The sequence below is a fragment of the Eptatretus burgeri genome, chromosome 2, assembly GCF_056783735.1.
Source record: "Eptatretus burgeri isolate ZD-2024b chromosome 2, Ebu_testis_v1, whole genome shotgun sequence".
Classification (NCBI taxonomy): Eukaryota; Metazoa; Chordata; class Myxini; order Myxiniformes; family Myxinidae; genus Eptatretus; species Eptatretus burgeri.
In genome coordinates this window covers 54,524,089-54,547,422 of record NC_140962.1, presented here as the reverse complement: position 1 = coordinate 54,547,422, position 23,334 = coordinate 54,524,089, and the positions used below count along the sequence as shown (strand labels likewise).

Genomic DNA, 23,334 nt, shown 5'->3' with positions numbered 1-23,334 from the left:
ACAAAATAAACCTTTTCTACAAGTTTTGGTGTTTTACTTTGGGTTATATCTAAATCCATACATCAAACGCATAGTGTAAATTAATATTTCGACAGGATGATGCGGAGGTAACGTACTTACCTTTGAGCTGTTAACCCTTGGTTTGATTCCCGATTCGACTATGAATTGTCGAATTGGTGCTTCGCAGGCAGGATGGTGCATCACAAAGTGCTCCGTCCCTCAGATGAACGTGAAGCCAAGTGTCCCATCTGCTAGTATTTGATAAATGTTAAAGATCCAATGGTGTCTTCTTGAAGAGGGGGTGAGTTATTGCAAGAATGCTGAACAAATGACAAATTTGTGCCCAAATCAGCTGCAGTGGAAGAAAAGGCCTGGGCCAAAAACGTTTCCAGGCTGACCCCACAATAAGTTAGTAACGATTGGGGCCATCAAGGTAGCAATAGTACCATAACTTAGTGTAACCTGCAAAATAATATGAGAAAGCTTTTTTTGTTTTTTTAACCCAACTGCATTTTTCAAGCTTCATCAGGAATTGCAGAAAGTTGAGTGGGATGTGAATTGATGTCGGAAAGTGTTCGTTTGTTGCAATCATTTCAGAAATCGTAATATAATTTTAATCCACAATTGCTTTGCTGTTGATCTGTGGCACATTTCGATCAGGTTGAAAATTTATCAATCAAAGTACCAGCCACAGACTGGGAAGCTCTGTCGATCCAAGTCTTTCCTTGGAAAATCACGACGCCTCATGGTTTACAAGGACCTTGTCCGTAGCTCAATGGAGTACTGCTCTCCCCTATGGGCTGGCACGCCAGAATCACATCTGTCTCCTGGATTCTGTGGAATCGAATACTCTCAACATTATTGGAATCTCCGACAACAAAGCGAAAGCACAAGGTCATTACTTTCACGTCACAGGCACGTCGGTGGTCTCTGTTTTCTTTCATCCCCACCCAAATCCCTCCTTCCAAATTTCTAGTTTTTCTCTTCTGATAATTTAATTCTGTCTCCTTCTTGTCCACACCATGCATCCTCTCCTGCCCCCCCCCCCAATTCCTCCCCACACCCATTGTTTGTCCACCTCCCTCTGTCTTGGTTTTCAGCTCTGCTGTTGGCATTATCACCCCCTCTCTCTCTCTCTCTCTGCTGTTCCTTTTGGCCTGTTTTGTTCTGATCCATTCAGTGTACTAGCTGTTCAACAAGTCTAGACTATGTACAGGATTTTTTTTTTTAACTCCAGGATATTGCTCCCTCTGCTCTCTGTTCTCTGACCCTCCCCAGCATCTCCAGGATGCACATGTTCTTCCAAGAACCTTCTGTAATGTACTGAATGGAAGATGCTCAGCAGGCAGACACGAGCGGAGGAACAGTCGAGCTGGGCTGTGTTGCACAAGCGCGAGCGCGGGCGTACTCTGCCCAGCGGCTCTCCTTTATTACGTATGCACACGCACAAGCCGCGTTCGACTACTGCATTCCTACGACGCCTCAGGCGGCGCGCACACCTTATATCCCTTGCAGATACGATGACCACTCCGACCACTCCCACACCACCATGCCCTTCCCCGTAGGCCCGCAGACTCCACCACACCTTCTTCTTGTTAAACTTTCAAAATCCAAGCCGATTGCACATCTCAACTCGTTTACTCGTCCATTCTCCTATTTATGTAGCCACCTTCCAGAGGCTGTCATGTTGCACTCATTCCATCAGAGCTTCAAATAGGGAGTGCATCACCACCTCGTGTCATCCTCCATCCTGACCTGTGGCCATGATATTTATGACTACCATTAACCGTTCATAACCAAACCTCTTACTTGATGGTTTCAGTGGTTGTTTTGTTCTCTCTCGTCGTTCTCTCTCTCGTCGTTCTCTCTCTCGTCGTTCTCTCTCTCGTCGTTCTCTCTCTCGTCGTTCTCTCTCTCGTCGTTCTCTCTCTCGTCGTTCTCTCTCTCTCTCTCTCTCTCTCTCTCTCTCTCTCTCTCTCTCTCTCTCTCTCTCTCTCTCTCTCTCTCTCTCTCTTTCTCTCATTCTCTCATTCTCTCATTCTCTCATTCTCTCATTCTCTCATTCTCTCATTCTCTCTTTCTCTCTTTCTCTCTCTCTTATTCTCTCTCTCTTATTCTCTCTCTCTCTCTCTCTCTCTCTCTCTCTCTCTCTCTCTCTCTCTCTCTCTCTCTCTCTCTCTCTCTCTCTCTCTCTCTCTCTCTCTCTCTCTCTCTCTCTCTCTCTCTCTCTCTCTCTCTCTCTCTCTCTCTCTCTCTCTCTCTCTCTCTCTCTCTCTCTCTCTCTCTCTCTCTCTCTCTCTCTCTCTCTCTCTCTCTCTCTCTCTCTCTCTCTCTCTCTCTCTCTCTCTCTCTCTCTCTCTCTCTCTCTCTCTCTCTCTCTCTCTCTCTCTCTCTCTCTCTCTCTTATTCTCTCTCTCGCTCTCTTATTCTCTCTCTCGCTCTCTTATTCTCTCTCTCTCTCTCTTATTCTCTCTCTCTCTCTCTCTTATTCTCTCTCTCTCTCTCTTATTCTCTCTCTCTCTTATTCTCTCTCTCTCTCTCTCTCTCTCTCTCTCTCTCTCTCTCTCTCTCTCTCTCTCTCTCTTTTATTCCCTTGTTGGTAGTGCTCACTGGTTGCCCCGCAACCTCCCTCTGTTTTGCCGTGCTCTTCCCTGAGCTTTGGTGTTGCAGAGAAAAAAAAAAAAGAGGTGCAAACAATGTTGCTCACATGCTACAACTTGATAATAGTAAAGAGGTGCGTTTAAGCAAGCACGTATAAAAAATGTGCTTATAATGTTACATTGGTCTGCACAAATGTAAATTGGTACACTCAAGATGACTGCACACTGCACGTAGTAATATATTGTAATTGTTACCCACATGTCAGGTTAATTAATGATTACTCTGCACATAGTAACATTGTTACACAATCATATTTGCAAAACACACACACACACACACACAAAACATAGACTGCGCAGACACATACACACAAACATATACTGCGCACACGAGCGCAGATGTGTGCACGCACGCACACAAACACAGAAAACATAGACTGCGCAGACACATACACACAAGCATATACTGCGCACACGAGCGCAGATGTGCGCACGCACGCACGCACACACTTACGCACGCACGCACGCACACACACACACACACACACCGCACACACATATACACACATACTGCACACACTCGCACATACTACACAGACACGCACATATACGCATAGTACACAGACGCGCACATACTGCACACACACTATACAGACACGAACATACTGCAGACACGCACATACTGCACACATGCACATACTACACAGACATGCACACACTGCACACATACACATACTGCACACACACACGCACATATACACGTACTACACAGACACGCACACACACGCACACACACACACACAAACACACACACATACTGCACACACACGCATACTACGCAGACATGCACATACTGCACACACGCACATATACACATACTACACAGACACGCACATACTGCACACACTGCACAGACACGCACATACTGCACACACACACGCACATATACGCATACTACACAGACACGCACATACTGCACACACGCACATATACACATACTACACAGACACGCACACACTGCACACACGCACATACTGCACACACACGCACATATACACATACTACACAGACACGCACATACTACACACACACACACGCACACACATACTGCACACACGCACATATACACATACTATACAGACACGCACACACTGCACACACACATGCACATATACACATACTACATACAAACATACTGCACACACACGCACATACTGCGCACACACGCACATATACACATACTGCACAGACACACATACACATACTGCACACACGTGCACATATACACATACTACAAAGACACGCACACACACACACACATACTGCACACACACGCACATATACACATACTACACAGACACGCACATACTACACACAAACACGCACACACATACTGCACACACGCACATATACACATACTATACAGACACGCACACACTGCACACACACACATGCACACACACGCACATATACACATACTGCACACACACACACACATACACATACTGCACACACGCGCACATATACACATACTGCACACACACGCACATATACACATACTGCACACACACATACTGCACACACATACACATACTGCACACACGCACATATTATACAAACATATTGCACACACGCACACACACATATACACATACTGCACATATTGCACACACATCTACACACACACATACACATACTGCACATATTGCACACACATATACACACACACACACACACACACACACACACACACACACACACACACACACACACACACACACACACACACACACACACACACACACACACACACACACACACACACACACACACACACACACAGTCTATTCGAAGGTTTGAAAGTGTAAAGAGCGATCTTGACGTGCTCCATTGATTTACCTTCACCATGAAACTCCTGTATGTTGAGTCGTGACCAGAGACTCCACCTTGTTCGTTAAACATTAGCTTCCAGAAACGGGGCAAAGTTTGCTTTGTTGTCCATTTCCCTCTGAACCATCATGTTGCTGTGTTTGTGTGTGCTCCACTGGGCCTGTGCCCGACTCGCCATGAGCTCCGCAGAGATGTCGGACACTCCACAAGAACTGCTGTCAGACATGAAGCTTTGCGCAGAGCCGAGCTGCAGTAGTGAGTTGGGGCTCTGAGTGCCGCCATGGCGGCCATGGCCGGGGGCGAGCTGCGAGTCGGTGAACAGTCTGATTTGAACAACGAACGCAGAACTAAATCACCGGTAGTGTTCCATGACCAATCAGCTTGCTATCGCTTGCCAAGCCAGCCGTTCTTTATAACCGTTTCGATGGAGTGTTTGCTTGAGTGCTTAAGCCGCTTGGCAAGCGCTCTACAAGCTGATTGGTAATAGAACACAACCCAGCTGGACAATCCAAGGGAAATGGTGTTCAGTTAGTAATGAATCTTGTTTCTACTGTTCCACCGGTTAAATAAGGTTTTCACCGCAGGAGGGTGATTGAACACAATCATGGTGGTTTTGGAGATCACCTGGCTGATTGAACAACCTCGTAATATTCAATCGGTCAGCAGCACTGCTGTCTTAGCAATCCTTTAAAGTTTTAAAACACATGGACAAACTCCAAACCGCTTGTTGTCCATTTCTAATAATTGTTCATTGTGCTATTTTCCAGCGAAGATGAGGACTTCATTCGGCTTTTATACGCTGTTCCGTAAATGTACAATCATTATATCGTGTTATATGATCCTAGGTGTCATCCACTTAATGTACAAACGTATTGGGGAGGGGTGTATATTACGTCATACATTATTCAGCAATTTTAGTCACTAGTGCGTGCCCGTATGTGCAAACAATAATAATAATAAAAAACAAAATTGTGACGTCAATTGTGACGTCATAGCATCGTGTCCTGTCATTGGTTTGGTAAATAAATGGGCACTTGGGAAAGAGCTGAAAAGGATGAAGAAAAACGACATCAAACCTTGAAAAAGCACATACTCAGGTCCCCAGCGTCAATTGCGACGTAATATCAAACGAAGAAGAAGACTTGCGACGTCAATTGTGATGTCAAAGCAACGTGTCCTATGATTGGTTTGGTAAATAAATGGCCATAACTTGGGAACCACTTGTCCGATTAATATCAAACCTTGAAAAGGCATATCCACAGGGCCCCAGCAATATACCTGGCAAGTTTCAATTAGATCGGACCAGTGGTTGTCGAGAAACGGCGGTTACAGACAGACAGACACACAGAGATTGCTGGAATTATACATAAACACTCTCACATGCCCCAACCCCCTGCAACACTCCGTAATGGTGGGCCAAAGCCCAACCCCAAAATAAACAAAACATGAGTGCAAAGTTTTTTTGAGACAACCCCCACCTCATGTAATGCCGGATCAAACCACCCACCGACCCCTTTGCAGTGACAGTAATACCTAATATATGGACAACAATGGATCACATTGTCAATGACGTCACGCATTGTTGATATTGGTATAAACTGTAATGCAAACTTAAATTCCACGTTAATGAACTGTAATATTCCAAGAAAATTTTTAGTCCTCTGAGGATTTTTGTCACCTTTTATCATTAGACAATGATAACTTTTGATTAATATTTGATTATTTTCCAATAATTTCGAAATGGACACGCGCAACTGTTTCTTTTTTCTTTTCTTTTTTTGCATAGAAAGTCAAGGCTTGTGGAAGAGCTAGAACACAGAATGGATCAGGAGGCAACATAACAAATGGAACGGCAAAAAGAGAAGGGGGGAAATGCCAACAGCATGACTGAGGCACAAGATAAATGGAGACCGACTACAAGAGATTATGGGGGTAAGGATGAGGGGTACGGAAGAATGCAGAGGGGGGATAATATGGATACAGAAACAAAACTGGGGAAGGACTGTGGGGTGTGGCTTTATCACGTGTCGAACAGATCATGGTTTTGGACGGCAGTGATCTGAGATGGTGGGGAACAGTTGTCTTGAAGACCTGGAGGGAAGAATGAGATTGAAGAAAATGTGGAAGTTAATTCCACAGGCAGGAAAGAAAGAGGAGAGAATGAGTGCAGGTGAGCATGTAGTGGTTCTGGATTTTGGTAGTTTCACGAAAAGGGTGTTGCTGGAGGATCGCTTGTTCCATTCAAATACCTCGGCATGGGGTGACAATGCACGTTGGGGGCAAAGGGGGCAAGACCATAGGTAGACATGGAGACAACCGACCTGTCTGTGATGACAATGTGATAGGCTCATAGACTCAACTTCATCGCGGGAGATTCCAGTGATGATGAAGGCCTTGGTTTGAAGTTGGAGTGCAGACATCTTATATCGGTGGACCGGAGGGTTAAAAAAGGGGAAGCACACACAGAAGAACACTGACGTAGTTGAGCAGGGACCGGACAAGCAGGATTTTTCTCACATTTGTGGAACTGCCTTGTGTAGGAGATGGTTCAATCACATCCTTCCATCCAGCACTTCAAGCAAATGGTGCACCACCATCTCATTTCACCCCTGGTCATGTGATAATGTATTCAGTCCTGCTGGGTTGGCTTGCTTAGCCTTCCTTTCTCAACCCATGGCTCATGATCCTTCCAACCCAGGTTCAAATCCCATATATATATATATATATATATATATATATATATATATATATATATATATATATATATATATATATATATATATATATATACATATATCATATATATATATGTATTGTTCATGAATTGTTTACTAATGTCCTTGTAATTCACACGAAAGTACATTGGCTTTTACGAATGTCTTTGTCCAGCATATGATTTATGTAAAGCTGTCTCCCTTATGAGCCTTAGATGAATATAAAAAGACGTAATGGGACTGGCTGCACATAGATCTCTTGAATGTCTGACATGTGATATCAGTCAAATAATGAATCATCCTCTGTTGAAATTTCTACACATTAAAATATCACTCAACTCCCATTCATAATGGAGTTTCTTGCATTGAGAAAGAAGGACATCCCCTTCTCTAACCCCTTCTTCTTCCTGTTCCCCTTCATCCTTCCTTACAACACAATTACATCCCCCTCCTTCCCTCCTTCCTCTACCATTACCCCTTCCATCCCTATCTCCCTTCACCTTTGTCCATTTCCTCCTCCACCCTTTACCCCCCTTCCCCCTCTCTCTTTGCTCCAGCCTTTCCTTCCTTGCCCCATCCACCCCCTTCCTCCCTCCCCTTCCCTCCTGCAATCTGTTTCGTTGACCTTTTGTGCTTTGTCTCTCTGAAATGGCAGAAATTGCTACTTGCCTGAATGATTTGTGTTTGGCTTGTATGCTCATTCATTTGCTCACTTTGACGTCAGTTGGGTCTAAACCTGTCGGTGAAACGGAACTTTTTCCTTAGCTTCACAAACTGCCAAGTAATGCCATTATCTATGACACTACTGGCCGTTGCCATTTTGACACATGCAAACTTTTGTGTATCTTTGGACCCGACTCACTGCTAAGTTATCACATGATAAATATATAGTGTAGTGATGTGCTTGTATTCTTCACTGCCCCCCTCTGGTATGTATCCTGTGATGTGACTATATCCTTTTTTGTATTTACCTCCATCACCAAAAGTGGATGGAGGTTATGTTTTCACCCCTGTCTGTTTATCTGTGAACTGGATTTCTCAAAAGGTTATGGATGGATTGGGTCAAAAATTTGGTGTACAGGTTGGGGGTCTACCAAGGAAAAATTGATTCGAATTTAGTGAAGATCTGGATCCAGCTCAGATAATTTTTTAAAAAGAATTCTTCACCATTGAGTGATATCGGGCTAAACACAATATATAGCACAATATCGCAATATATAACAGTTATTTATGGATTCTGACAAAACTTGGGTGTGCGACAAGGATGAATTGATTCAATTTTGGTGAAGATCCGGATCCAAATCAGAGCATTTTATATTACAAAAAAAATTACGTAATGCTTCATGATTGAGAGATGGAGCCAAACCAATACATAGTACGATATTTCAAAAAGTTGTAGACGGATTAAGACAAAACTTGGTGAATGAGTTGGGTAGGTGACAAGAGCAAGTTGATTAGATTTTGATTCAGATTGGGATGCAAAACATAAACTGTTCAACATGGCAGAAGTATGCTCTCTACCGAATGTCATGATAGTTATATAATGTTTTTATATGTTCCCAAAATTATAACTTAGATATTCATAATATAATGTAATGCTTTTTCTGGAATGGCAAACTTGAGAATGTTCCATAATTTGTTCATGCAGAGGTTTAAATACTGCAATGTATGGGGTTTGCCACTGCTTAAAACATAAAAAAACAGAGGATGCTTTGACAGTTGTGATACTAAAGTGTGGAGAGTAATTTCCAAAGTGTACTTTGTATTAGTAAGGATGGGAGAGTGGGGGTTGGGGAGGGAGGGAGGAAGGGGTTGAGGAAGAGGTCGTAAATTCCACCATTTTGTGTATGCAATTAATAAATGGGCCTTCATGATACACCTGTTTTACAGCGATAATGTGCCAAGCAAAAGCACTACAGCAGTTTACAGCACAGAATTGCTTGTACATCACTCTGAAGGTTGGTTCAGTGGTTCATGTGTACCACAAGTTGGTTGGACGGAATGACTCCCTGTGGGCAGGCAGTGTGAGTGGTGTAACATCATTTGACTCTTTATTTTAACCGGAATATCACTCATCCCTTGTAATTAATATTCCTCTAATAGTTTTAACTATCTACAGTATTTGACTTTTTCTTTCATAATTTAGAATCCTCAACTTGATTTTGTATGTTTTGTGTAGGTTGGGAAACAGTTTGGTTATTTTCCCAAAAAAATCATTGATACCAGCAAGTGTTTCACAAAAATGGAAGTTGAACTTCCTACAGAAGTGAGTTCAAATGCATCATACAAAATGGACCTCATAACTTTGCATGCATTCAGATTATTTTGTAATTGTACACATTTTTATCCACAGGAAAAGGATTTTATTTGTGTTCTTGCTGAAGATGGCATAAAGAAGAAGAGAGTGCAACATTCTCGAACTGCAACTTCTGTAGTTGAGCCCAATGATCTGGATGAAAGCGACGAGTCCACCAAAACGATTGAATTGCAAGATCAAGTGAGAAAAGCAGGAATTGTTGAAGGACTCCTTACAAGTCCTCAAAGCCTACTGGGAGGATTTGGTTGGTTATCGTATCAAGATAAAATTAAGAATGCTGAAGAACATGTTGTGGAAGTTGTGCAGCAGCAAGGAGATGAAAGTCATGTGCTTTCTGAACATTCTGATGTGAAGTCAAACGTTGATTTTGCATCAAACAGCAATGGACAAGGCAGCCACAAAACAGATCCTATCATCTCCGAGTCGAATAAATGGAGCAATTATTTGAATGCAAGAATCCTCATTGATACTTTTCGTTGGCCGAACCATAAAGAAAGTGAGAAAACAGTTGAAGAAATGCAAATTATCCATGTTCAAAGCAGTGAAACTGAAAATCACGTTTCAAAGGAAGAAACTCTTATGAACAAGGTCAATGGCTGGGTGGTTGACCAAGCTGATAGCAAGTATGAAAAATATGACCAAGCTCTAGAGCCACCCCTAGAGCAAGATGTAGTAGATGAATTGCAAGCACAACACGATGTCATGAGCACTAAAATACAAGCTGCAGATGCAGTGAAAGAAATGGATCAATTGCAAATAAGTTGGCTTGGCTCATCCTTGAGTAGGATTTGGAGTGATGCAAAAGAGAGGTTTGGAGTTGAAAAGACAAATCATCACTCACAACGAATTGGTGATTATAGAGAGATGAAACCTCACCTTTCATTGGAGAAGGAAGCAGACTCACCTTTCCAAAAATCTGCTGCCAAAATGTCAGCAATGCTTCTTACAGAAGATGCTGGTGGTGTTGGTGAAACTGGTGATCATGCTAAAACTGATGGTGAAACTGGTGGTGGTCATGGTAAAATTGTAGATAACCATGGTATAACTGGTGGTGGTGAAGCAACTCATCGTCTTGTTGAAACTATGACAAATATTGCTGAAACTCATGGTGAAATGGAGGACAGTCATGATGATAATGACATTGGTCCTGCTGAAATTGACGGTGAAACTGGTGTTCATTATAAAACGTATGGTGAGACTGAGAAAGATCATGTTGAAAATCAGGATGATCATGGTGAGACTAATGGTCTTGAAGAAACTGATGACAGTCATAGTGAGGCTGAGAAGAATCATGGTGTAACTCATGGACATAGTGAAACTTATTATGGTCATGGAAAGACTAATGGTCAAGATATTGCTGAGGATGGTCAAGGTACAACTCCTAGTCATGCTGAAAGTAGTGAAACCTGGAGTAGTTATGGTGAAACTGAGGATGATCACAGTCGGACTGAAGGTGTTGCGTTAACTGATGTTAGTCACAGTAAAGCTGATGACGATCATGGTAAAACTGTTAATGGACAGGATAAAACTGTTCATGATCATGGTGAAACTGATTGTCATGGTGAAACCAATGGTCATGATGAAATTGAGGGTAATCATCGTGAAACCAGTGGTGAAGGTGATGGTGATACTGAGGGTAATCACAGTGAAACTGATGGTGATTACAATAAAAGTGGTGGTGAATATGAGTGCAGTCAAAGTGAACATGAACATGGAGAAACTACAGGTGGACGTATTGATTTTGAGGAAACTGATCGACAAATTGGGGAAAATGATTATGGTCACAACAAAAGAGATGGTACTTACAGTGAAATTGAACATGATGGTTGTGGTGGTTATAATGGAACAGACAGTAATGGTGCTGGTGATGGTCATGATGAAACAGACAGCGATCATATTGAAAGTAAAGTTGGTGAAATAGAAAGCTGCAAAAAGAAAAACTTTATCAAAGTGATTAGAATAGTTAATACACTTTTAGCAGATTTTCCAAAACACAGAAATAGGTTGGAGACAGACAACTTGGTTGTAGATCATTCACAGCATCCACCCAATGGTCTAGAAGCAAGAGAGGAAAGAGATATTCACAAAAAACACTTTTTGCCAACAGATGATTCATCCAAAAGAACTGATTATTCTATTGCAAGTTTAAAAACAAAAATTGGTTTGACAGAAGAAAAGACAAAAATTGCTCACATTATGAAAAAGACAATTGATGAACAAGAAACCAATAATGAAAATGGAGTAAGAGAAAATCCCAAAGATGTTCCAGAAAGAAAGAGTACAGCCATAGTTAACATAATTTCACCTCTGATGGAGGAACATGGAACTGAAATTACTTTAGCTAAAAATTCAGTGAAAGAAACATCCATTGTTACCGATACTACAATGGAAGGTTCAACAGGACATCTGGAACAAAGCTCCACTGAGTCTGATGTGAATATGATTGAAAGAGAAGCAACAACATATTATGAAGACTCAAAAACGATTAATGATGCTCTCAAAAATAATATTTTAGAGATGGAAGAAGAATATTTTGAACTATCTCTGATTCACCCTGAAACCAATGTAGAACATATAGAAGACGCAGAAAGATTTGGAGTTTTGCGATCATATGTATCAGATGCTGGCGTTGAACGGCTTCTGCTTCTGCTCGATCAAAGTGAAATGGAAAAAATCTCCTTCCATTTAAAACGACTTGAAAAAGGACCTTTTTCTCTCGAGGTGGTAGATAACTTTGAGGAGGTCCTTTTAGAAAGCCTACGAGATGCTTTAGACAGAGAAGGTGGATCACTGTTGGATGTCGATGATATGGACTTGCTGAATGATATTCAGAACATCATGCAGGTGGTCCGTTGGCGTTTGCTTCAACTGAAATTGGATAGCCAAACACGGATTGCCATGAGCGCACCATGCGAAGGACGTGCGACCTGTGAACAAGTCACACAAACGTCATTTGATTATCTTTCTAATGGTAAATTGGCTCTATTTACTTTTTTTTTGTCCTCTCTAATTCACTTTTTCTTATTTTGCTTTAATATATATTTCCATTTTTTCAACACTACTTGTACTGCTTTACATATTGGTCGTTTGTGTATTTTTATATTGCACAACAATGACGCATTAAAAACAGCCATCTGTTTATTACGTTCGCAAATCTGATGGGATTTTAGAACTTCTCTTCCCTCCTGTATGCAGCATAATACCCCAGATTTGTTGTGGGACAAGATCCCCTGCAAACTCCTCAACCCCCCCTTCCCCACCTCCAAAGTAGAACTGCCTCCACTGTCAGAGCATCCTCCGCAATTGTTAAAATAATTAGGTTAAACATAAGGATTTTTTTCCAAGAACAGAAAAGAAAATACAAATAAAGAAACGTAAACTACTCTTGATGAATCCATAATTTAATAATAACCTCATATTGTAATAAATAGCAACAACTTTATTACATACCATGGAATATCGGATAAATGCACAGACAAAGTTTTATCATTAATTTCTTCCCATAACCTACCCCTCCTCCCCCAACTTCATGCTACCCACTCACCCTCTCTTAATAGCCCCAAAACATTGACCTACATGAATTTTCAATACAAAATCATGTTTTGATGTAATCCTTTGCTTTTCCAAACGGAGGGTTCAAATATAATGTGAGAAACGTGCTTTGTGATGCAAGCTTAATCCCTGAACCCCTCCCCTTCCCAACTATAGTTTGACTGACTCCCATGCAGAGATGACTATCAACATTTTACACAGATAATGCTATGACTCAGGGTGGAGCTAAAGGGGGGGGGATGGATCAGAGTGGCAGTGGAGGATAATTGGCAGTGGAGGATGGATCAGAGCAGTAAAAAGAGAGTTGCAGCAATGAAGAATTAGAAGCCATTTTTTGTACCATATGTGTGTGACAGTGTGTGTGTGTGTGTGTGTGTGTGTGTGTGTGTGTGTGTGTGTGTGTGTGTGTGTGTGTGTGTGTGTGTGTGTGTGTGTGTGTATTTATATTCTGACCCAATGAGGAGAATGTGTTCATACTTTTACAATTGTATTTGTAGATGAGTAACAAATTAGATCTCTTACTTATCTGCATAAAACTAACAAAGCTTTAAATGAACTCTTTTTTTTTCTGTCCTATATTTTCTGAGATGCTTTCAAGTACAATAAAATAAAATATTGAAATGAAATAGTAGCAATGACAGTAGTAGCAATGATCAGTAGTGAAATAACTAAACATCTCATCTTCAGCAGCTACAGTTCTCTTCAATGGAGACTTTCGGTGCTTAGGAATCAAGCGATGAGGGGTATATTGTTGGGACTGCATTACTCCTCCGATTCTTATTTTGGTCAGCTCTCTGTTTTTTCAAACTGACTTGCATTAAAATTTTACTGCAATTTTAAGTTAAAAAAATATATATTTGTTTATTATTTTAAAAAAGATAAATTTAGATTTGCTTTGACGTTATGCAAAGACCTTGTGAAGACTAGTGCAAGACCCTAATGACAATTCTGCCGAGACTGCAGTCTCTGAAACACACTTTTTTATCCTATTTTAATGAACTAAAACAAGTGAGGTCAATCCTGTATCTGTATTTCATAATTTTTCACAGTTATAGAGATTCATCAATGTGTGTGCCATCCCTCGGATGGACGTTAAACTGGTGTCCCATCAGCTGGCATTAGTTGGTGGAGGCTAAAGATCCCAAGGTGTCCTTCGCGAGGAGTAGGCGAGCTACCGCCAGCACCCTGGCCGAATTCCAAACTCCTGCCCTAACCATCAGAAGGCAATGCATCAGCAGCACAGCCGCACCCTCAGCCAATGAGGCTACCCCACAGCCTTGTGCTGCATACGAACGAAGATGGCATAATTGAGTGAAAAAAATATTTTTAAACTGCAATCATTACAGGAAACGTTTTTTTATTTTTTATTTTTGCAAAGCATTGGGTGAAGTCATACTTTGCTTGCCACTAATCATTGGAAATGTGTGCCAGTGATTATAAATGGAAGTTCAAAAAAATGTTTACATAATTCATTTTCACTTCCATAGACTTCAGTACTGTGGAACATATTTTTGTTTTCCTGCTCACAAATCATTGTTACATTTCATGGGCACTGCTTTGTATTTTATTTTAGTTTTCGATCTTATCAATGGTGCTGATGCTGAAAATACAAAAAAAAGCAAATACATTTGCTTTGTCGTTATTATCATAATTATTCTATCTGTGAAATATTTGACATAAACCTAGGAAATGTTGAGTAGCCCATGCATCAACCTTGATGATCACACACACTTGGGGTCGGCCTAGTTTAGAGGCTAGGCCTAGCCGACTGAAAACACTTTCCTTCAAATGTAGCGATTGATACTCGGCTTTTGACCAATCAATTAATACTGTGATAAACTGGAAATACATACACATTAGCATCGAGTGAATGTGTACAACAATAAACTACTAAATTTACATCTTGCACAGACGCGAAGATGACAATGCTTGTCAGTTCAGTCGATTGACTTTAGCTCCCCAAATTATCTTTCTTGTAGTATTTGTGGGAAGCATGGACATTGAGATTTTGTTTCTGAGCTATTGGTACACCCCTAGGCACAACAAGGTGTCATTTCATCATGTTGAATCGAAATAGTTGTTTTTTTTTTCTTTAAAATTCTGTGGTTTCTGCCCTGATGTGGACACAAAATGGCGTCAACACATCACGTGATCTTGAAAATTGTGTGGGAGTTTGTTGCACTCTCTCTATATACATATGGCTTGAGGTTTATGGAAGTTGGCGATTAGGAGGTGGACAAATGCAAGTTAATATTTCTGAAAGTCACCTTCACACATATTGTTACGGGCTTGGCGAAATGTGGGGTGTTCACGAGGGGGTGGCTCGGACCCACTGCTTAACCCCCGACCCCGAAGCCAACAAGCCACAAATTACTGTGCGACATGGCGGCTTGCTATGTCTGAGGAGGCTAAATCTGGAAGAGTTCCCGGGCCAAGGCTCGCGTTACCTGCCCGATGATTTAGCCCCTCCCAGATGGGGAACTGCCCTCTCAACTTCCCACCCTGTCGACTTATTACCATGCAAAACCGTAGCTGGGACATCGGCTATCGAGCGCAGTGCATTACTGGGGTACAACTTCCCATCTATTTGTTATGTATGCTATGTCTAACCAATGGGGGGAAACAGACGATTGAGCAGGTTGGAAACAGTTTATAGAAATTAAAGACACATATTTACAAGCAATATTCACAAGCGATGCAGTGTCACAGAGAAAGCATCTGCTCTGAAGAACCACTTATGCTCTGAAGAAGCCCTTACACATTCTTATCTTTTCTACACACAAGACAAGCATGCCACAATCACTCCAGGGAAATTAGAGCGAAAGCGAGAGATAGAGAGAAAGAAAGTTTGAGGCATGGCGTCGGCCTCTGCTCACCGTGTGCAACCCAGTGGGCTCACATTGGTCTCAAAGTTGAGGGAATGGAGGGGGACGAAAGAAGGGAATGAGGTTGGTGTGTGTGTGTGTGTGTGTGTGTGTGTGTGTGTGTGTGTGTGTGTGTGTGTGTGTGTGTGTTATGTCAGTGGAGGTGTGGCGTATACAGCGTAAGCTCCAGAGGAAAGATGTGATATGCATGTCAGTCCCTCACAAAGACGGATCAAGAGGGTAATCGCTGTTAGCTCTTTCATATCGCCCTCTTTTGTGCTTCTCACGTAGGCAAATTAGAAGTAAGAAACAGAAAGGAAAAGTTGTGCAAGTCAGAATGTGGGCTGCTGTTTTCCAGGTAACTCGTGTCACTTATGGTTCTCGGAGCCTCCCTCCAGCGTAAGATGTTCGCTTCATCTTTTGGACCAAACAGGCAGAGACAGGCAGTCAAGCAGGCAGGCAGGCTCTTCTCTTATTAGTCCCTCTGGGTGGAAATCAGCCAACGATCTTAGGTGCGCTCCGGCTTTTAATAGCCTTGGGTGAGGCGGGGATTTGGAGAGCAAGGGTCGCTGAAACACTCTTTGATCCCTGCATGTTGCTTCCCCATTGGTGTGCGCATCCCATTGCTTTTTGGAGGGTCGGTCATGCACCTCGCGCTCATATACGGCTTCCCCCATAGTTTTTCGGAGAGTCGGTCCCGATGGTGTTGCATTGGTGCATTGTGTAATGCAATCAGCGTTGAGATTGCCTTGTAAATGGTTTTGAAAGTGTTTTGTAACATAATGTGTGTATGTAAGACATGCTGCATTGTCGACATGGTTTGTATTGTGGGAAGGTGCAAGGGAGGAGAGGTTTAGGAAGAATGGGGAAAAGGATTGAAATGTAGAAATGCAAAAACAAAAATTCAAATATTTTTCAAATAAAATCGAATTTTTTTTGAAAAAAAACTTGCAAAATTTTGTTTTTTTATTCTCTAACAAATTTATTTATTTTTGGTTGGAAATCACTTAAAACATGTAGAAATGCAAAAACAAAAATTCAAATATTTTTTCAAAATGGCCGCCATAGCGGCCATATTAGACTTTGGACCAAGTCCAAAATCTAAGGGCATGATCATTGGACCATACCTAATCCCCCCACCAAGCTTCGTTGAAATCCGTCCAGGAGTTTTTCCGTAATACTGTTCACAAACAAACAAACAAGCAAACAAGCAAACAGGCAGGGGTGAAAACAGTAACCTCCGTCCATCTTCGATGGCGGAGGTTAACTAGAAGAGCACTCGGGTGAGCGCAAACCTCCACCACGTAATACCTGATCCACAAGAAAATATCGGGCCCAATACATTTTTGAAATATCATGGTATATATCGTTTCTGTCCCTATCTCTCAATGGTGAAGAATCACTTTGAAAATTCAATAATTCTCGTATCCAGATCCGGATTTTGATCTTCACCAAAATCGAATCAATTCGTCGTGGTCACACACCCAACCTGTCCACCAAGTTTCTTCCGAATCCGTCCACAACCTTTTGAAATATCGTGCTATATATTAGTTTATCGCTATCTCTCAATGGTGAAGAATCACTTAAAAAACTAGAAGGGCATTCGGTAGAGTGCATATCCACACCCTGTAACGCCTGATCCACGAGAAAATATCTGGCCCAATACATTTTTGAGACATTGTGTTATGCATCGTTTTTGAGCCCTATCTCTAAATGGTGAAGAATCACTTAAAAATTATAGTAATCGGATCCGGATCCGAATATTCACCAAAATCGAATCAGTTTGTCCGTGTCACACACCAACTTGCCCACCAAATTTCATCCAGATCCGTCCACAACTTTTACAGATATTCTGCACACAGACAAACAGACAAGAAGAAGAAGACTTCATGCAGAGCACGATACTTGCAAAATCCATGAAACAAATTTGACCACAAACATAATTGGAATTTGAATTCAATGATTAAAGATGCAAATCCTCTTCAAATTTCAAGTCAATCAGATGAAAATTAACATTTTTAGAAATTCGGCCTATATTGACCTTTTGGCCTTTGTTGAACTCAAAAATAATTGGTTCGTTAAATTCAGTGACCTGAAGTATAAATCCTCTTCAAAGTTCAAGTCAATCTGATGAAAATTGAAGATTTCAGAAATACCACCAAAGTTGTTGACCTTTGGCCGAAGTTTACCTTCTGACCTCAAAAACAATAGGCTTCTTCCTTACGACAAACTCTACCATGTGGTGCAGTTTCCTGAAGATCTGTTTAAAATTATTGTGACCTGTAGGTGATAAACAAACAGACAAACAGACAGAATAACAAAATCGACTGACCAATATACTTGAAAAATCTTAGATTTTGACAGTAACAAACAAACAGACAGAGATTTGTGAAAATGCAACCTCCTTCACCTTCAGTGGCGGAGGGTAGCGAGAAGGGCACTTGGTAGAGTGCATACCTCTGCCAATCTGATTAGTTTAGTTTTGTATCCCACTGATAGGCTGGATCTGGATTCGGACCTGAACTAAAATTTAATCGACTTGTTCTTGTCACCTAAGCAACTCATCCACCAAGTTTCATCCGAATCTGTCCGTAATTTTTTTTTTAGATATCGTGCTATATATCGTTTTAGCCCGATCACTCAACGGTGAAGAATCACTTTAAAAATTCTCTGATCCGGGTCCGGATTCGGATCTTCACTAAAATCGAATCAGTTATTCCTTATTACAAAAGAAACCTGCCCACCAAGTTTCGTCTGAATCCATTACAACTTTTTCAGATATCCTGCTATATATGTCGTTTTTGGCCTGTCACCAAATGGTGAAGAATTACTTTAAAAATTCTAGTTGCCTCGTAGCCCGATCTCTCAATCCCTCAATGGAGTAGAATCACTTTGAAAATTCTAGTAGCCGGATCCGGATCCGAATCTTCACCAATATATAAGTACTTCGTCTGTGTCACATACCCCCTGTCACATCAAAAACTTTTTGAGATAACCGGTTCACAAACAGACAATCAAACGGACAGACAGACGGGTGAAAACATAACCTCCATTCACCTTCGGTGGTGGAGGTAATGACACAAAAAATGGATGATTTTAGGTGACCTTCTCCTTTTGACCTCAATTGCAGTCGGCCTCAGTGACACAATATTCAAAACCTGTTCAAATCTCGTCAATCAGATGGAAAATTGATGATTTTATGCAACCTTTACGTTTGAAATTTTAAACCCCAAAAACCAATCAGCTTCTATCTTTTAATTGGTGAACCAATTGAGTGACTCAATATGCAAGTTCTTAAAACTTCAAGTAAATTGGATGAAAATTGAGGATTTTATGTGACGCTGACCTTTTGACCAAATTTTAAAATTGTCTTTTTTTTTTTGCATACATTGTCGAGGCTTTTATGAGAGCTAACACACAACACACAACAAGGGGGGGGCAGGAGACAAGAGGGGCGGGAGGGGGAAGGACAAAACAGTGGGGAACAGAGTTGTTTGGAGATCTGTCGAAGGGAGAGGGATAACGTGGGGAACATGGGGTATACAAGATGGACACTACAGGGACTTTCAGGAAGGAAAGCAGAGAATTTGAAGGAGGTGGGTCTGGGTTGGATTAACGGGGGTCGAAAAGATGGAGGTTTTGGATGGGCGAAGATAAGAGGTGGTGGTGAACAGTTGTTTTGAAGGCCTGGAGGGAAAAATGGGATTGAAGAGAGTGTGGGAGTTTATTCCAAAGGTGTGAAAAAAGAGGAATGAAAGAGTGAAGGTGAGCAGTGATTCGTGATTTTGGTAGTTTTAGCAGAAGGGGGTTGCTGGTGGACCTTGAGCACCCTGCGGAAATATAGGGGGGATATCGCAGACAGAGCAAGGGGGCAGGAGCAGAGAGGAGATGGTAGAAGACAGAAAGACCACCGACATGCCTGTAGTGACAGAGTGAGAGGCCCAAAGACTCAGCCTCACCACAGGAGATACCAATGATCCTAAATGCATTGGTTTCCACAGCGTGAAGCTGAAAAAGGTGGGAGGCAGGAGCACCAGCCCAAAGTGGAGAGCAGAACTCCGTCAGGCTGTAGACGGAAGCTTTGTATGTGATCAGGATCTCAGATGGGCCGAGGAAGGACTTTGCATGACGGTGGATTTCCAGTCAGCGACTGGCTTTGGAGGCCAGGTTGGAAATGTGGCTTTCCAAAGAAAGATCATGGCAGATAGTGAGACCCAGAAGCTTGAATGAAAGGACTTCTTCCAGAGGATTGTTGAGAAAGTAGATGGGGGGGGGTGGTTCAAAAACAGTTATTTTGGAGAGACAAAGTGAGAGTGTGAGATTTGTCCGGATTGAAAGACATTTTCCACGTGTTGGACCAGTTTGTGATTTTACCCAGATCTGCAGTGAGCGAAGAAGCTGCTGCTTGCCGGTCTGAGGGATGACAGATGCTACGGCAGAGGGTGGAGTCATCATTAAAGAGATAAAGAGGATTTTCCAGAGAGTCGGAGAGATCATTGATTAAAACTATAAAAAGACCAGAGCCCAGAACGCTGCCTTGAGGAACTGCAGCCTGTACAGGAAGAGGGGATGAAAGAATTTCATTTAGGGCCACACGTTGACTGCGACAGGAGAGGAAGTCTGTGAGCCATGACTGGAGATGGCCTTGGATACCATAGGAATACAGTTGGGTGAGCCAGCGCAGGGTGCCAGACCATGTCAAAACCATGTGATATGTCTTGGGAGATGGCTCTGATTTCATGTCTGGCATTGAGGACCTCCATCGATTGTTGGGGGAGCAGAAGCAACATTTCCAGGGTAGAATGACCTAGTCTCAATCCAGATCGACGATTGGAAATCAAGCCATTGGAGAAGAGGAAGGATTTAATGTCTGAAGCGAAGACGGATTCCATTACTTTGCTGATGATTGGGAGAAGGCTGAATGGTCTGTCGTTGCAGAGATCCGTTTTTTCACCATTTTTATGCAGATCAGTAATGTTTGCTGATTTCCAAGCAGATACAGATGACCTTGAGCAAATGAGAGGGTGAATAGAACAGAGAGAGGGTAAGCAAGATCAGAGGAGCTGGTTTTTAGGACGCGTGGGCTGATGCCGTCTGGACCGGTTGCAGAATCTGACTCGAGGTTTGACAGCAATCTCCCCACCTTGTCAGAAGAAACGGACACAAATTACGGGAACAGCTTGGTGTGACTGGGTAAGGTGGGTACAGAAAGAAATGGGTTTTCGGACACAATATTTAGATGCAAACACACAATTTCAGCATTCAGGCTTTTCACTTGTGGTGTCAGCAGTGCGGCTATTTGAGGTAAGGGAGGGAATGGAGTGGGAACATACACCAGAAACAGATTTAACTAGACGCCACCAGGATTTGGAGGAGGGAAATTATAAATAAATAAATAAATAAATAAGTTATGGCACAGATAGACACACAGAAAGACATACACACAGATGTGATTGCAAAAGCCTGTCTTCCGCTACGTGGGGGGGGAGGCTAAGGATCCCTCATATGTTGAGTCCGTCACCCCTGGGTCTTTTCCATAACCGCAACAATATGTACTGTAGTTAATTAAAATACAATGCTAAAAGAGCATATATAAAACTTGATTTCCAAAATGAATATTTCACCCAAATAAGCTCTTTAAATTATCGAGAAATTTCGAAAAGACCACGACAAAACAATGTTAAGAGGCACTGCCAATCATAATTTGTATATATGCAAACTTTCCCTTTCCCCACTCGCCCCCACCCCCACTTCCTGCTCATGCATACATAATAAATGGATGGCTTCTAAGAAATACCATGGCCTCGAAGAGTAAATACACGTTCATTATTGTTGATATTACGATATTGTCATTTAACTTTTGGTCTCTGCAAGATTGAGCACAACCTTTACTGTAATAGTGAATCAATTGAAATTTTCCATTTGCAAATAATATATCTCCAGCTTTCTGAGCTGGCAGGAAAGCCCACAGGCATATCTAAACCATCACACCCACGTTTGAATCTCGACCCAGCTATAAACTGTCATCCTGGTGTTTCGCATGCAGGGAGAGGCATCAATGTTTGTGCCATCCTTTGGAAAGACGTTAAAGTGGACATCTCGTCCCTTCATATGGTGGACGTTACAGATTCCTCGGTGTCGGTGTCTTGCATGAAGACTAGGCGAGTTATCGTCGACACTGAACAAATGACAAATTCCTACCTGTTCTCTGGGGGAGCAAGTGGTGTCGTCTTCTTGGATGTTCTTTGACACCAGGTTACACCGGTTGCTATCATCGAGTGTGGTTCCTATTTGGGAAACAGCTTCTGCACTCAAAACAAATTGACCAGGTGGTTCACTGGTACACGTTTCACGACAACGGCTTTGTTCTGATATGAAGGGCATCGAGTTGAACATACTGTATAATCTTTCTTAGTTTATGTGTACCAGTAATTTAATTTTCTAAATGTTGCGGATAATTTAAGTGCGGGATATTTTGAATTAGAGGTCTGTGATGGAAAAGTTATATGACGAAATGGGAAATTTATTTTCTGAAAAACATTTCGCAAATTCCTCTTACTTATAGATATTGATCATATATTTTGCTCAATATGTCTAAGCAATGGTAATTTTGCTCTTCCATGAGCCTTACTCTTGTAAAGAAAAAAAGAAAAAGAGAAAAAAAAAACAAGAGGAAGAAATCCCCAGTTGTGATATCCTGTATATACTTTTTAATTTTCTTACTTAAAGGACACCAGAAGTCTCAAGACACTGTGGAAGCAAATTATCTCAGTACTGTACAACTTACAATAATGGAAATCGACAAGGTCCTTGTGTCTACCTTCGACTTGATGGTTCAGTCTGCTCAGCCCTTCACAAAACAGGTACTTAATATCTGTTGTTGGATTATTTTGGTGTTCGACCATTGTGGCCTAAAATTGCAATAAAACCAGGGGTGTGTTCAGTTACCAAACACGTAGTTACAAGTTATGCTTGCCAAACCAGTCGGTCCTTATCAATGGTTTCAAATGTTGTGCTTGCTTGAATGCTTTAGCCACTTAGCGGGCACTCTACAAGAAACTTGATAACTGAACACACCTGGTTGGTGTTCATGTTATCTAATTTAAATATCAAAGAAATGGTTTTTGTGTTTATTCTGTTTTGGGAATTCGTTCTGAGAAAGACTGAAGTTTAATGGGTTTTTATTTTCAAGGTAATTCCTTGGCTTGAAGAATACCTACCCTTTTCGATCGAAGATTCAGGTTCGATATTGAAGGCATTGCTTCTTGGCAGTCTTGTACTACTCATCTTGTATTTCTGGAAGATATGTGTTCAGGTAAGCTCCATGATAATTTATTGAATAACTTCCCATCGGTTAACATTTTCCTGTAAATGTAAGAGATTTGAAAAGAATTGTC

General features: G+C 41.6%; 1 protein-coding gene across 6 annotated transcripts in view; it reads left to right on the top strand.

The window, feature by feature from the left end:
- The first annotated feature begins 4,562 nt into the window (after positions 1–4,562).
- The window catches only part of LOC147032074 (uncharacterized), a 64,883-nt gene continuing 46,111 nt past the window's right edge, over positions 4,563–23,334 (top strand). For 3 of the 6 annotated variants that reach the window (XM_085869369.1, XM_085869365.1, XM_085869367.1), the window contains exons 1-6: positions 4,564–4,745; positions 9,095–9,228; positions 9,384–9,470; positions 9,558–12,492; positions 22,667–22,800; positions 23,130–23,252. In XM_085869369.1, the coding sequence (XP_085725495.1) occupies positions 4,619–4,745; positions 9,095–9,228; positions 9,384–9,470; positions 9,558–12,492; positions 22,667–22,800; positions 23,130–23,252 (3,540 nt within the window). In that variant the 5' untranslated portion in view covers positions 4,564–4,618. Of the gene's footprint in view, positions 4,746–9,094; positions 9,229–9,383; positions 9,471–9,557; positions 12,493–22,666; positions 22,801–23,129; positions 23,253–23,334 lie in introns of all 6 variants that reach the window. The other 3 variants (XM_085869366.1, XM_085869364.1, XM_085869368.1) reach the window with 2 other exon arrangements.